Source organism: Rousettus aegyptiacus, unplaced genomic scaffold, assembly GCF_014176215.1.
Source record: "Rousettus aegyptiacus isolate mRouAeg1 unplaced genomic scaffold, mRouAeg1.p scaffold_m13_p_1, whole genome shotgun sequence".
Lineage (NCBI taxonomy): Eukaryota > Metazoa > Chordata > Mammalia > Chiroptera > Pteropodidae > Rousettus > Rousettus aegyptiacus.
The window spans coordinates 143,015,687-143,031,500 of NW_023416284.1; the positions used below are offsets into that span (position 1 = coordinate 143,015,687).

Sequence of the window (15,814 nt, forward strand, 5' to 3'; positions counted from 1 at the left end):
CTTAGACTCTAATGACGCCCCAAATAGTTGCTCTTGTACTACCTTTGCTCAAATATTAGTTACCTTTGCTATTTAACCACTATTGTGAGCTTAAGAAAATAAAATCATTAACAGTAAAGCAGATGACAAGAACCTTGTAGGAATAGCATTTAATTTACTGTGAGGAATCTATTAAGCCCTTTGGGAACTGAGAAATATGCCTAATTACTTTCCGTTTTTTATCCTTTTGTGCTTTATGAGATGCAAGTACAAATTATTTAGACTCTTGAAGGGAGAGAAGTTGGTACCCGTGTTTACAAACAAGAACAGAAGCCACCCAGTGCATAATATTGCCCAAGCCACACCAAGGCCAGAGTGGAATAGTCCTAATTGCTGGGTGGCCCGGCCACGGGATGCGCCTCTCCCATCCTACTTCAGGCGGGGCTCATGGCTAAGCCACTCATGGCTAAGCCACTCATCCTGCCAGCCTGACAGAGACTGCGAGCGGCCACCAACTCCTCAGGTGACCCCCGTGGTACATGGCGCTGTCGAAATCGGACCCAGCTCTGGTTCCCAGGCCAGAGAAGGAGAGGCAGTTTCCAGAGATTCCAGTAGGTGTCGCTGCCCCGCAGCCGTCGCGCACCTGGAGGCAAAGGACCGGTGCTGTATCCGCCTTACCTGAGGCTCCTGGCGCGCGCGCCGCACCTGGGCTGGCTCCGGGCGCCGCCCCGGCCGCGCGGGGGCACTGTGCTACCTTCGGGCCGCCGCCTCCGCCCGGAGGGCTCGCGCTGCTGTGCTGTTCTTGCTCGGCTCTGTCCTCATCCACTAACTCCCTGCCCAGGGGGTGGGGTTCGACGGCGCGCTGGGAAAGGCAGGCGAACTGGTGCCCAAGTATGTTCTTCCACAAGGGTCGGGCGACGGAGAGAGCTGCTTCCGAGCAGCCGGTGGAGGAGGCAGACAAGAAGATGCCACTGTCGCTGCCACCTCAGGGCGACCCCGGGGAGTCCAGCCCGTCCAGAACCTCCAAGAAGCACACTCCCTTTCATCTCTGGCGCTCCAAGAAGAAGCAGCAGCCTCCGCTGTCTGATTGTGGAGTGTTCGTTCCGCACCCGGCCCCCGCTTCCCTGGGCGAGGCCAGGTAAGCTCTTCGCCTGACCCTCCACTCTCACCTCCTTCTCCTTCCTACCTACTCCAGCTACACTGACCCTTGAGTACTCTCCGCCGTCGGCCTCGCTCTAACCCATTCAGAGGAGGGCAAAGGCTCAGGGTCTGTTTCACCCGGCAAGAGTTTAACGGGGTCCAGAGGGACGCAGTCGTGGCCTGTGGAGGTGATCAGGTTCCTTGCTGCTTCTGACTCAGACCAAGAACCAGCGAGGGGAACTTGTGCCCACCCACGTGGCCTTTATTTTGACTGGCAAAGGATTTATGCAAGAGTCTACATTATTAACCTGCTAACGAGAGCAGGAGGATAGTGAAGGGTTATTACCATAAAGAATGATGATAGGAACTCTACCTTGGGATTATATCATAGGTCCGATAATGGTACCTTCATTGTGAAGATCTCTGCTATTAGAGCTATTATGTCTCCATTCTCTTCACAATATCAGAATAGAGAAGAAAGTGGCAAGGATGGTTACTCCCGTTTTATGAGTGGATAACCTGAGACCAAAGGGTAAATGGCTTGTCCCAATTGGAATCAGTGGCTGAACTAGATACCATCTAGTTATTCAAAGTATAACTGTCATTGTGGTTTTTAAAAATTATGATTTTATGGTGTTTTTATCTCTGTGATTATTTCAATTATACTATCTACATTGTTATATTTATTGAATAATAATAATTTTGAAGTTATATTTATGTGGTTTGGAGGTATAAAAGATTTTTGATGAAGGACAGTTGGCAATGTCCAGTAGTAAATCCATCTGTGTGTGTTTTTAAAACACATCCTTATGAAAAATGAGGGCCAGAGTAAAATTGTGCAAGATTTGCATTTTAGACATACTTTTCTTTCTATTTCTAAAAAAGTCTTAATTTTGCAATATGTTTTCAATCATTTAGCAAAAATTTCATCGAACGCATTAACTAAGTGCTGGGATATAAAAACATTTACTGAGTTTCTACTTTGTGCCCAGAAGTGTGATAAAAGTTTTACATTTAATAACTTAACAAGAATTCTTCGTCTCTTGTGGAAACTAAAAAGTGAACAATAGGAAAAAGACTAAGATAGATGTTAGCACACAGGAGGTGATCTCCGGAGGCTTAGTCAGATGGGAAGAGGGGAGGAGCAACGAGTTCCAGACAGGGGTTGCACTATGAGCATCACCAGAACTGGGAAGGGCATGGTACTTCTTCAGAAGCACAAGTGATTCAACACGCTCTATGTCCATGTGAGGAGATAGGGAGGAAGAGCTAAGAGAGAAGGCATTTTATTTTTTCTCTTTTCCTCATCCACTGGTTTCTCAACCAGTAGCAATTAGTTGTATTAGAACATCTTTTTATCTATTTGAAGACATATTGTGCTTAATTATGAATTGAAATTTCTAGCAAAATGTTATGTTGAATTATTCTTTCTATTATCTTAGTAAATATTTTAAACATTTCCATAGTGGTTGTTCTTATCTGATGTAGTCCCATCATTTACTGTCTATCAAAATGTAATCATTCACAGCTATGGACAATTTATTCAAATGCAAATACATTTTAGACTAAAACTTAAAATAGGAATTTTGCTTCTCTCTCAAGCTTCTTGCATTTTAATTCAGTCTTGAAGCATCTATTCTTCCCTTTAGAACTATGACGAACTTTTGCATTAATAGATATCGTGAAAACTAAACAAACATACTGGTCTGTCTTTGGGATGTTTTTCTAGTTAGATCATCTTTATATTTTATTTACTTCTGAGATGGTGTACTTGTTTCTAGTCTAAAGAGAGTCAGAATGGTCAAAGTGCACTTAGGTTTCTCATCAGTCTTTAGCCAGTGTGGCTCTCATGAGCCATCTGACCATGTCCATTTATTTCTATCCAGGATTCGGAGGTGGTAGAACTCAGCTGGAATGTGTGGCACTCATTGTGGACTTAGTCTCTACATAAGGCTGGGACAGTTGAGTGGCCACATGTGTTTGCCGGTCATGTACGATTAATATGGGCTTTTAAGTCAAACAAAAATGAAATAGCTGTGTGACTTTGGGCAAGTTTCTTCACCTTTCTGAGTCTCAGTTTCTTTGTTTGGAAAATTGAGAAAATAGTAATACTGACTCTGTAGGGCTGTCATGAATAGCAAATGACCATTTAAGTTATTAGTTGTAAAACTTTTATCACACTTCTGGGCACAAAGTAGAAACTCAGTAAATGTAAAACCATCATTATCATCATCATTATAAATGCAAAGATCTAATGGACGAAATAGAAAAAAATAGAATTAGATGGGGAAAAAATGCTTTTCTTCCTAGAAGAGCTCACCACTCCAATGATGATTTAAAGTTTATCGATGTCAGATTTCTGTATTTTGCAAATATTTGTGGCTATTAGTATAGATTTTCTAAAAATCAGTAATGGTCACTTTCTTTCTTTACATAAAATTATTTTATCTCTCTTCCTAAAATTCACCCTTAAATGTTTTCTTCAGCTTGGTTTTGAAAAGCATTATTATGTTATTTTTCATAGAAATAGAGCCATTGCCCTCCTGGATCAGCCCCATCTCCTGTCTAGTCCATTCGTCTCTTGCCATTAGAGTGCCCAATGGAATGTATAGAGAAGGCATGGCAAGCTGTGGCCAAACTTTCCTTAGCAATCATTAGTGACACTGTCTATTATGTTTGGAATATACTCCATTTTGTAAACAATTTATTTAGAGTGTGGGCTCTTCAGGAACAGAGTCCCTGTTCTACTTACTGTGACACTTAGCCATATCATCTGGTCAAGTTAGAACCCTTTTTGTGCCTCAGGTTTCTAATCTGCAGAGGGGCATAATAAAAAGTTGTTATACAAATAAACAGGTTAATGTATGTCAAGTTCTCAGAACAGTGACTGGCGTATTGTATGCACTCAATAAATGGGAGTCATATCTTTTTTTTCTTGCTAGTATCTTGCGTATACCTCCTTTTGAACAATAATTTTATGTGTTTATTTTCTGCTATGTGATGGAAATGATACTTCCTTTTTGTTTTTCCTAATTAAGGCACCCAAGGTCATTTTGATTAAAAATGAGTGCTTAGCTAGAGGCCAATGCAGTGAATTAAAAATAATCACCCTGGAACTGAACTGAACCCCAAACAGAGAAACTAGCATTAATACTCCCTGCAGAAAAGGCACACTCAAGTGGTGAGTGGCCTCATAATCCTCTAAAGATCAGCAGACTGAGTTTCATTTGGAGAAAAAATGCATCTAGTTCCAGAAGGCAGTGTCCTCACTGGGCTGGCAGAGACCAACCTCCATGTCAGGGTGTGCAAGCTTAAGTTTGGGGATTGTAAACAGTCCCTTACTTTTTCTGCACTTGAATGAACTTTTCCCTTTTATAAGGGGAAAACTACCTGTTTATATTACTAAAGTGTTGTGAGGATAAACAGTTGTTTTATTCCTTCAGAATAAGAACAATCATTTAAAATGTTGTTTGAAAGCATTCCAGAGCTGTAGTGCTAGTCTTTGTGACTTAAAATTGATTCTAGTTTTCATCCTTTTGTGACCGCTTTAGTGTCTAGAACTCTAAACAGGTTTAATTATTTCTAACAAAAAGGACATAGTAAATAAGTCTATTTTTGTTTTATCTACTGTTGTATCTAAATTGGTTAATACTGAGGTATTTCTCTTATTTAGCTTATTCTAAAGGTAAGAGTTTGAAATTTTAGGTTTATTTCTTTTTACCACTGATAAACCAGGAATTTAAATTTTAACTCTGTCACTTACTAGCTGTGAGCTCCTGGGGAAGCTTCTTTACTGCTCTAACTTCAGTTTCATGCAACCCACCTCATAGCATTGTTTTTGAGAGTTATATGTTTAAAACAACTAGCACAGTGCCTGGATGATAACAGATGCTCAATAAATAGTAGCATCTGAGAGCATGCTGAGAGCATGTTGCAGTGAAAAAAAGCATAGACTGTGGTGTTGGAAAGGCTCAGTTACAAATCTGTCTCTGCCATTTGGATAAGTTTTGATAAGCTTCAGTCTTTAGTTCAGCTTCCTCACCTGTAAAGTGGAGATAATTGCACTTTCTTTCTGGGGCTCTATGAGGATTCAGTATTGTAAGTGTAAAACACCTGGCACAGTGCCTAGCCCAAAGCAGGGGCTCGATAGTTGAAAAGATAGACAAAAGGAAGCAGGAGTGATAGCGGCAGTGATAGTTGTAATTGTCCTTGTCTTCATAGTAATGGTAGTAGCATTAATAAATATGTTTTTACTTTGTAAGTGGAGTCAAACAACTTCAGAAGCCCAGAAGTTGTCTCCAGATCTGTCCAGCCTTGAAATACCTGTGGGTATCAGGATGTGCATATTAGTCTATAAAGAGTGGCCCTTTATGCATTAAGTGGCTTAAAAGACTTAATACATCTGATTTAGGAAGCCAAAATAAACTTTATACTTGAAGTTGGAGGAGTTTCCCTTGAAGTGGTTTTGGAATCTAAGATCAGTAGAGGATAATTCTCTGCCACTTACCTCTGTCACTGTACCACTTTATCCACCCTTTATTTCTACACTTTCAGTCATAATCTTAGTCGTGTACAATGCCTTTGGGGACCTTTAGAACTTCTAGGCGTGGGTTTACTTCTTTTTATTAATTTAGCTTTCAATTATAAATCTTATTTGTAAGAATGAAGCAAGGAATCACTGCTTTACCATTCATTCATGCTAAAACAATGTAGCGAAGATATCGGACTTTGAAATTCATTTTCTAACTCCTAATATTCATTTAAAATACCCATCTTACTACATTAAACTTACATTAAAGCCACATCTCTGTCTTACAGTTTATTTTTTAAAGGCTTACCTTAGGAAGTGACATGTAATCTGAGCCTTTTTTTCCATTTGTTTTGTTTTGTTTAGGTTTCACATATAAATGAAATAATCTTGTATTTGCCTTTCTCTTTCTGACTTATTTCACTTAGCATAATACTGTCCATTCTTGTTTTTATGGCTGAGTAATATTCTATTGTATATACATACCAGTTCTTTATTCATTTGCCTATTGATGGACACTTAGGTTGCTTCCATATCTTGGCTATTGTAAATAATGCTGCAATATACATAAGGGTGCTTAGATCTTTTCAAATTAGTGTTTTAGATTTCTTCAGGTAAATACCCAGAAGTGGATTAATTTCTAGGTCGTATGGTAGTTCTATATTTGACTTTTTGAGGAACTTCCATACTGTTTTCCATAGTGGCTGCACCAATTTGCAATCCCACCAACAGTATATGGTTCCTATTTCTCCACATCCTTTCCAGCACTTGTTATTTGTTGATTTTTTTGGTGACAGCCATTCTGACAGGTGGAAGGTAGTATCTCATTTGGTTTTGATTTGCATTTATCTAATGATTAGTGATGTTGGGCATCTTTTCGTATGTCTGTTGGCCATCTATATTTTCTTTTTGAGGAAATGTCTTTTTAGGTCCTCTGACCATTTTTTTAATTGGATTTTTTTTAAACGTTAAGTTATATGAGTTTCTTATATATTTTAAATATTAACCTCCTATCCGATGTACCAGTAGGTCATCTTTTTGTTTTGTTGATGATTTCCTTTGCTGTGCAGAAACTTTTTAGTTTGATGTAGCTCCATGTGTTTCCTTTTTCTTTTGTTGCCCTTACCAGAGGACACATACTGAAAAAGGTATTGCTAAGACCAATGTCAGAGTTTACTGCCTGTGTTTTATTCCAGGAGTTTTATAGTTTCAGGCTTTCCATTTCAGTCTTTAATACATTTTGAGTTTATTTTTGTATATGATGTTAGAAAGGGATCTAGTTTCATTATTTTTTTACGTGTATCTGTCCAGTTTTCCCAGAACCACTTGTTGAAGGGATTATCTTCACCCCATTGTATAATTTTGCTTCTTTGTCATAGAACGACTATATATACAAGTGAGGGTCTGCCTTAAAGTTTGAGTTCACCTACAGGGTCAGTTGTGTTTCAAGAATGTCCATGCAGAAAAAAAGTAATCTATTTATTTTAAAAATAAATTGTTTCTGGTGAGATCATTTGAATCTTGAATTGTGTGCATTTTTGTTTACCTTGAAACTTTATCAAGGTAAATTTAATCTCCATTTCACGTTCTTATTGTATAGAAAATTTACAATAATGTTAATGAAAAGCGATGCAATCTGACCTGTAGAATCATTTTTCCACGGCACGAATTCCTTTCTGTATCTTCTTATTGAAATGATTATCAAATCAAATTTTAAAGAGAAGTTTTTAATGTTCAACAAACACTTACTGAGCACTTATTCTGCATCAGGCACTGGAAAATAGAAGTGGAATTGGAGGTGATCCCTGCTCATAAGAAACTTCCAGTCTAGTAGAGGATGAGGCATATGGATGAAAATGAATAAAAATGAATAAAGTAGCACATGATGCATTAAGTGTGTGTGTGGGGGGGAAGATTTAATCAAGCACACTGAGGTCAGAAGAAGGATTATCCTGAAGAAGCAGAATAATTTTTCTCTCATGAGAAGTTTTACTCATGGTGAATAATTAATGAGAAATTTTATTTTCTGGTGTGGAGATTATTAAAAGTTCTAAATCTTCTTGAGGGTATGGTCACCTTAAACTATATCCAATACTGGACTCAAAGGAAAGTCATGGAAACTTTTATTTTCACAATGGCAATTAAAACAAATTAAAATTCTCATTTACTCAGGATTATGCATAAATCATTTTCTCCAGTTCCTTTAAATATCTAGATCTTAAGATTATGTTATTTCTGCTCTTCTGTTATATTTTGGCACCTAGGAATAAAGATTGGGCTGGAAATGTGACACACTGATTTGAACAGCTTTACTAAAATTATAGGTAAACATGATGTTGCTACTCTAAATATAGGCTGAAAATGAGCGGCTCTTGACATTTTTGGATTTAAAGAGCCAAAGAGGATAGTTATTTAGGGTACACGGCTAACTTGGTGTCTACTCAATCTTTGTCAAAATGGTTTTGGAGTCTGTCAAAATGAGTCCAGCATTGCCTGTTTTCTCCAAGCAGGGGGGACTCTTCCTTAAACCAACCTATCTTCATTTGCATACCAAATCGCCTGGTACATCCAACAGATGTCTTTCTATATGTTCACTTTAGAAAACTGAATTCTGGGCTTTCACTCAAGAGAGGACAGAAAAGAAAATTCAATATCATGTCCCAAAGTGAGTTTTCAAGATAAAGTTGGTTAGGTGGCCCTCAAAATTTACAGTTGCTGCTCAGGCTAGGTGGAGGTATGAGAATTTCTCAAGTAGAGCCACTAGGAACAGCTCTAACTTTAGGTCTCTAGAAGTTCTGCTGCTTGAATCTTTTTGGTTTTATTTCCAGATTTATCAGCAATAATTCCCTGGCAACAAATACAAGTTTCATCTTATGTTGACCTTACTCTTCAAGGATTATAAACCGTTGCTGATATTTTATCCCACTTGAGGCTCATAATGGCTCTGTGTAGTAAGCCCATACCTTCATTTTATAGATGAGGAAAATGAAGTTCAAAGAAGGCAATACAGATGGAGAAAGCAGGACCAAAACTCAGGTTTTCTGGTTTCTGGTCAGCTGTTCTTTTGGGTTCTTTTGTACTGTAGACTCCACCTCTCCATTCCTGGCCTGTATTCACCTTCAATAGGAGCCCAACTGACTCATCTACCTTCCTGATGACTATTCCCCTGGAAATCTTCACTGAGTTTCATAAACCAAGGACTATGAGACTGTCTGATCCCTTGACTGAATTACTAGTTATTCAGCCAGTGTATATACTGTAGTCTAGACATATTAAACACATTCAGAGTTTCTCCAATAATTAGTACTTCACATACTAAGTAAAAAACAAACGAACAAACAAAAAAAACCTTAAAATAACTTAATTCATATTTTAAGAAAATTTAAAGCTTATGTGTTATATTTTATAACAAAAAAATGTCATTTATAATTACAGAGTCTATCCATATTATACCCATGTAAGAACTTCCTTTATGAGGCTTGAAGTAATGCTGGTGATATGACATGTAACGTATTTTATTAATGATTTAAGTGTTTTGATAATACTGATGGATTTATAAATATCCTACGAAAGCACAGCTTGTTTTTCTGTCTGCTGTTTGAAAAAGATAACGACAGTCAAAGCAAAATTTTGACATTTATGTTGAAATACAGTATCTCCTTGATCTTGAGTGTCACATGCAAACCTAAGAAAGAGAGCCCTTTTCAAGCCTGAGCAGTGGAGGCTCCCCCAGGCCTTGCCAGTCATTCTTGGCTCTCCTGCCTTGCAAATGTTGGCTTGCTTCTCCACGGATTAGCTCCCATGAGCTAAGTGGTTGTTGCTATTTGCAAAACAAGAAAATATAGTTGCTCCAAGGTGGGATTACAAAAGTATTGTCTTTTTGTATTGGCTACCCAAAACAATTTTGTCTGGAGTGGACTCAGTTATTGATCAGGATTCCTTCACTTGAGCACACTTTGGATTGAAACAAGAACCTTGGTATTCCCTGAATGAGTCAGTAAACAAGTTTAAACAAGCTAGTCTAAAACTAGATTTTGAATTTTTTTTCAAAGGAAATGCAAAATACAACTGAATGTCTGGCATTTGCTCAAAGTTTTTACATTTACCAGTTTATATTTTGTGATTGTTCGAATCTCACCCTGTAAGAAGTTACAAGTAATTTGGCCTAGAAGCCTTAGTAGCTAGTGCATTGTTGGCACTTAATTGTAATCTTCCCTGTGACTTCACTTTTATTAAAAGTTTTTTTTTTCATGCCCGTAAGGGAACAACTATTTTTAGGTCTAGGTGATAACTATTGGAGATACAGGGGGACTTTGCCTCCTTCATCATCATGCTCACTACCAGATACCTGGTAATGATTCCATGCATTTACAAAGCCAGCAGATGTAAAACAAAGAGAAGCACCAATTTTTATCTTTATACCACTCAATAACTGAGCAATAAGCAGCCAAAGTGACAGCCAGTTAGTTCAGTTTGGGTATATTTTCTGAGGAAAATGGGCGTGGCGTGGAGTAATGAAGGGGGAGAATTCTTTTCAGCTAGATAATCCCTAATCTCTCCTATAAGTGAAATAAATATAAGAAACTTTAATCAAGAATAAATAGGATAAAGAGCACAAACAATTATTGAGTACCTAGTATATAACTACTGCTTTCGTATTCAGTTTCTCATTTATTCTTTGTAATAGCTCTGCTAGAGCTAATCTTCATAGAGCTCTGCTCTCCGTATGTTTATAGTTGATAAAACAAAACCTGAAAGCATTGTCCAAGCTAATTTAGTTAATAAATGATAGAGCACTTTTTGAATTAAGGTCTTTTTAACCCCAAAGCTCATAATCTTTTCACTGTACCATGAGAAAACCGAAGCTCATTAAATGAGCTGTTGGTAGAGGGTATGTGTGTGCATAGGAGGTAGTAGCTAAAGAATAGACACATCCAAAAGAAATGCAGTTACTCGTTTAGTCTCAGAGCTATCACCCTTCCACAAAACAGGAAAGAAGCATTTCTTCATTTTGGTTATCTGCAGCCGATCTCATCCCACTATTGAGAAGCAGAACATGCTAGAACAAAGAATTGATGTGCATTGGGAAGTCCGTGGAGCACCTTGCTTTCCCGGGAACCCTTGACTTGAGATAATTCTGCTGAGAATCAGTGACTCAGTCCCTGAAGTGTTAACTAAACTTGTTGCACCTGATTTCCATTCTATTCTAAAAGCCACAGTCTTACTATCTGCTGCCAGAATGATTCACAGAGTATGTTAAGGAAACTAAGGTGAAAAATGTTGAGAGTTTTTCACTCTTTATAAAGGTTAATCACAGCTCTAACAGAGGAAAGAAAATGCTGGTGTCCAAAACTCCAAATTAATGGGTGACGCTGTTGGCTAGAAAGACATTTATCTAGAGAGCTGGATGTAAAAGGATTATGAAAACACTCTAAATAATCTTCATTTTATAGGAGCTAGTAAGTTTTTCTTTAGTGCCCTTAGCTCTCAAATTTGTATTTTATTTTGACTTTTATGTATATGAGGGATTTTTAAAATTACATTTAAGAATGCTCATTATTTCTATGAGCATTATTATATGCACAGAACTAACTCACAGGAGGTCATAGAAGACAGTAAATTTCTGCTTTCATTATACTAGTCTAAAAATATATGTGCTCTGGTATTTAGATTTTTTAAAAAAATATTTATTTAAATTAGTTTCAAGTATAAATGGTATTTAGATTTAATGTAGTTATTTTAAAGCATAAATTATTATAGTCATAGTGACACTCAATTTCTAGAGTACAACTAGAAATCTGCTACTTTATCTTAACCCCCACCCTCTGCTCAGTTCTGCTTATTACAGACTTTCTGTAATTTTAAAAACAATTATCAAATGATAATGGTAATTGAAGCATCAGATTTGCTTCTTTCATTTGTGAGTCAAGTAACTGAGCAAACATTACCTCTCTCAAAAATGGTCTTGATGTGTGCTCTTAGGTGACTATGTCTGTCACATTCCGGAAGGTAAGTAAATGTGAGAGTGAAACTACTCTAGTGTAATTCATTTATTAAACGAATATTTATGGACACCTGCTAGGCGTGAGGCCCTGGAGTGTGGGCCAGCAAACCAGTTCAAGCTCTATTCTTGGGAAACTGAGTTTCACTATCCTGTTTTCTGAAGAAGCTGTAATATTCACCATTAAAATAATGAAAAGTTTTTATACTTACTATTATAACAGGGAAGAAGAGAAAATATCCAAACGTACAAAACAGAGGCTGAGAGATACAGGAAGTTAAACCTCACAGGGATTGGAGGATTGATAATTCTTGAGAGCTTTGAACACTGTTACTAAAAAAAGAAATTCCAAAGAACATCTGACAATGTTTGTGTATGTGTGTATATCTGAGATCTAGTTATATATATATATATATATATATATATATATATATAAAAATAGAGAGAGAGAGTGTGTCTAAATTGATGGGATTATTTATATCTGTATCTGTAGATATGTATATGTATGTATACACACACAGACATACATTCTAGCATTAAAAATTTACGTACTCAGTGCTCGATTACCTATTTGGTTAATTAAGCATGTGCTTACAATGTCAGCAAAGCAGGAATGAGGAAGAGAAAAAAAAATCCAGAATTCACTTGGAAATTTTATGTTATCTCAAGATATTAAAATTTTGTTTTAGGGTTTAGCATTGTTTTTATTTTGAATGATCTATTAGGGTGGGAGAGGCATAATGTCTTTAGTGGTTAAAGTGGTCATAATACAGACTTCTATGTATACTGTGTTTAAAGAGCTGCTGGGGAAAAATGAGAAAGTATGATGTGAACTATGGAAAGTAATAGAGAAATACGCCCAGTTGATTCTCCCTTTCTTTGCATGTTGTATTCCTGACCTCAGAGTTTCACTTTATCTTCTTTGAAGAAGCTCGATTTGGTTTATGTCACTTTTTAAATGCCCTGTCCAGTTCTATGGAAGTAAACAGAGCAATGCAACTTGTAGGGGGCTGTTCCTTTATGATTGAGGCTCTAATTTTTTTATTGATGGATCTATATTTGCCTTAGCTACTTTGGCAGATTCACCATATAGTTATAATAATATGTAATCTCATAATAACATGTAATAGTGTTATCTGTGGATAGCACTATTAACATTTCGTGCATATTTTCATATAGCTTAGCACTAAAGATAAAATTACAAAGGCAGCAGTTTAGATGGCTTTTGTATTCTGTTTCATTTAACATTATATCATAAGCATTTTCTCACTTCATTAAAATATGTAAAATAGTTTTTTTACTCATTGCTGGTTATTTAGGTTCCAATTTTTCATTATTGTAAATAATACTGCAGTGAACATCTCTGTGAAACCTCAGTCTCTAAATTTTCTGTATTTGCCTTTCCAGACCCACTCTCTACCTTTCTCTTTGCTCTGGGAGCTGTATTTACAGGCTGCATGGACCAAGCTCTCTCGTCCCTCTAGTTTCTAGTTAGGTTTAGCCAATGGGAGGCAATAGAGGAGAGGGCAGGTGCTAGAGTGTGGTTAATGGTTTTGTTACTCTGTTGAAGGTCACAGACTCTCAGGTGGATCTTTTCCACAGCTCAGATCTTTCCAGTCTCAGCACTTGCTCCCTTCCCTTGCCTCTGTTCAGGGTTAGGAATGACTTCCTGCTATTGGGGGTCCTGGGCCACTCTCCCATTTTTTATTGATTTTCCCTCACCTGTCCACATCTTGTAAATAGTAGTTAGTTATTTAAACACTTTTCAATCATTTCTTCTGTGTGTGCCATCTGTTTCCTGCTGGGGTTTTGACTGGTATTATCTAAGTGGGACACTTTTTTATTATATTTTATGTTTGAGTCTTTGTAACTGCAGAAGGTAAAAGACCATTCAGAATTGGGTAGGGGCATTGAATTAGGTCAGGTCTGAGCTGGCGTTAGTGAAAAATGGAGATAGATTGCGTTTAAGTACTCTCATAGAGATATGAACAAATCGCTATTAGAACAAAGTGAAGGGGGAAATAAATTCTTCCATACACTGTGTGTTAAACACCTGTTCTCAAAAGATAAGGAGGATACCTTAGCTGCCAAATGTTTCCACTTCTCTTATTTCATTTAGGTATTATTGGTTCAATTGTTTCATTTCTCTTTTCTTTTGGGTTTTTCGTGGCTCACCCCTTAGATTTTTTTCTCCTGTTCTTGGCAGTTTGTATATTCATATACACAGCCCTCTATATCCACTTACATATTCCTTCTTCATCCACTCGTTCGCTCATGACCTCTTTCTTACAGAAAGCACACTCAAGATTTTGTGAGCTGACTGGATACCGTGATTTTGGCATTCCTCCAAACATGAGAGAGAACTTTCTAAGTCTTTAAATGAAAAGCAAAGCATGTAGCAAATAGTTAATTTATTCACTTTTGCTTCAGTTCAAAATCTCAAGAGTCTATAATTTTTTTTTGGAATAAATGCCAAAGCAGTCAGCAAATTTACTAGGGGCTGTTAATACTCTACAGATCTTTTAAATTGAATGAGAATGTTTTCTATAGTTACTAGGTCATCACTGACAGAATCCTTGGCCGACACAGAGTAGTGAGGCTCATCCAAAGACTTGCTGGGTTGCTCAAAAGTCCTAGTCTTTAATGTTGGTTTTTTTAAAAATAAATTTTATCTCTTTTAGGAAATGTATTTGTTGATTTGATATTCGGATTATATTTCATGCTCTTAGAAATATGAATCACTGTGAGTATATTCTACTATAGATATAAAATAAGGATAATTCACTTAAAATGCAATATATAAAAATCTCACCGTTTACCAATGACCAGTGATAGCGAAAAAGGAAAAAACAAAAAGAAAAAACCCACTGATGTAGAAATGAGAAGGCTTGGGTTTGAATCTAGATTTCTCAGTAGCAAATTAAGTGATTTGGGGCAAATTATCTAAGCCTTGCACCTCAGGGTATTTATTCATCAATAAAATAGCGACACCACCAACCTGGCTGGCCCCCAACCAGGCAATGGAGAAACTCCTTTGAAACGATGTGTAAAAGTGCTCTGAGAACTATGAGAACTTAGGTAGAGTAAGCTCCACCACCACTCCACTCATGCCTTGTCTCTCCCTGCTTTTTTTTCTGGAAGACTTGTAAATTCTATTCTTTCTTCTTATAGTCTTTTCAGAATTGAATGGATGCATGGCAGTATTCACTTTCCCATGTCTTTTTTCCATCCTAATCTCTCTGTCCATTCCTCCCCATCTGTGGAATTTTGTTCAGAAGCTAGTATGAGGGACTTATATCCATGCCTCTGTGCAAAGCAAGGGGGTGAAAGTGGAGGGCTGTGTGGATCTTATGGCTTTGCCCTGCATATCCTACCCCTTCTCGAGCGGTCTTTCCCACTCACCTCAGTCTTCTTCCACATAAATGCCTTCAGGAATTGTTTCAACTGGATGGACATGCCCATATTTCCTCCTCAGCTATTGCTACCAAGTAGCCTTTCACACGCAGATACAACATAGTTCACAGAGGAAGCTCATGTGGGCTTCCCAGGTAACTCGGAGAGGTACTTAGGTTTGGTTGTCTCCACTCTGTAGGTTAAGCAACTGAGGCAAGAAGTTGTTTAGTGAGTCCAAGATTCCAGACTTTTAGCCAATGATCTTTTCACTCCAACACCACAAGTAGTAGATAGAAAGAAAAAACATGTTTTGTAGATTTACTGGTTTATTTCAATGTCCTTTCTTCTTTCCTTTTTATATTTAACATGGGTTAAGTTCATGGAACAAAATGATATTGAAGTAGAAGAGGAAATTGAAAAATATTTGATTGAAAAATATTTGAGTAAGATATTGATCAGTCTAATTAAAGATGACACTATTATGAATATTACATTTTTAACATAACATTTCTAAGAAAATTCTATATGTAGAAAATAATGGATTTTGTTAGTAATGAATGGCTGGCTGTTGAGTCCTGAAACTTGACTCTTACCTACTTAATGCTCTTTTGAAAGACAGTTGCCTCTAGGGCATTTCAGTGTTTGGAGTTTGATAACCAAAGACACTGTCCTGACTTGTACAACTTCAGAGGAGCAAAACCCCACCAGACACGTTTCCCATCAGAGCTGCTCATATTCAGGTCCTAACATGCACCTTCAGGTTTTTATTTTTA

General features: G+C 37.3%; 1 protein-coding gene across 1 annotated transcript in view; it reads left to right on the forward strand.

Annotated features, from left to right (window-relative positions):
- Positions 1 to 885: 885 nt before the first annotated feature.
- The window catches only part of CRYBG1 (crystallin beta-gamma domain containing 1), a 172,130-nt gene continuing 157,201 nt past the window's right edge, over positions 886 to 15,814 (forward strand). Inside the window, exon 1 of the mRNA XM_016155740.2 lies at positions 886 to 1,117. Coding sequence (XP_016011226.2) covers positions 945 to 1,117 — 173 coding nt within the window. The 5' untranslated portion in view covers positions 886 to 944. The remainder of the gene's footprint in view (positions 1,118 to 15,814) is intronic.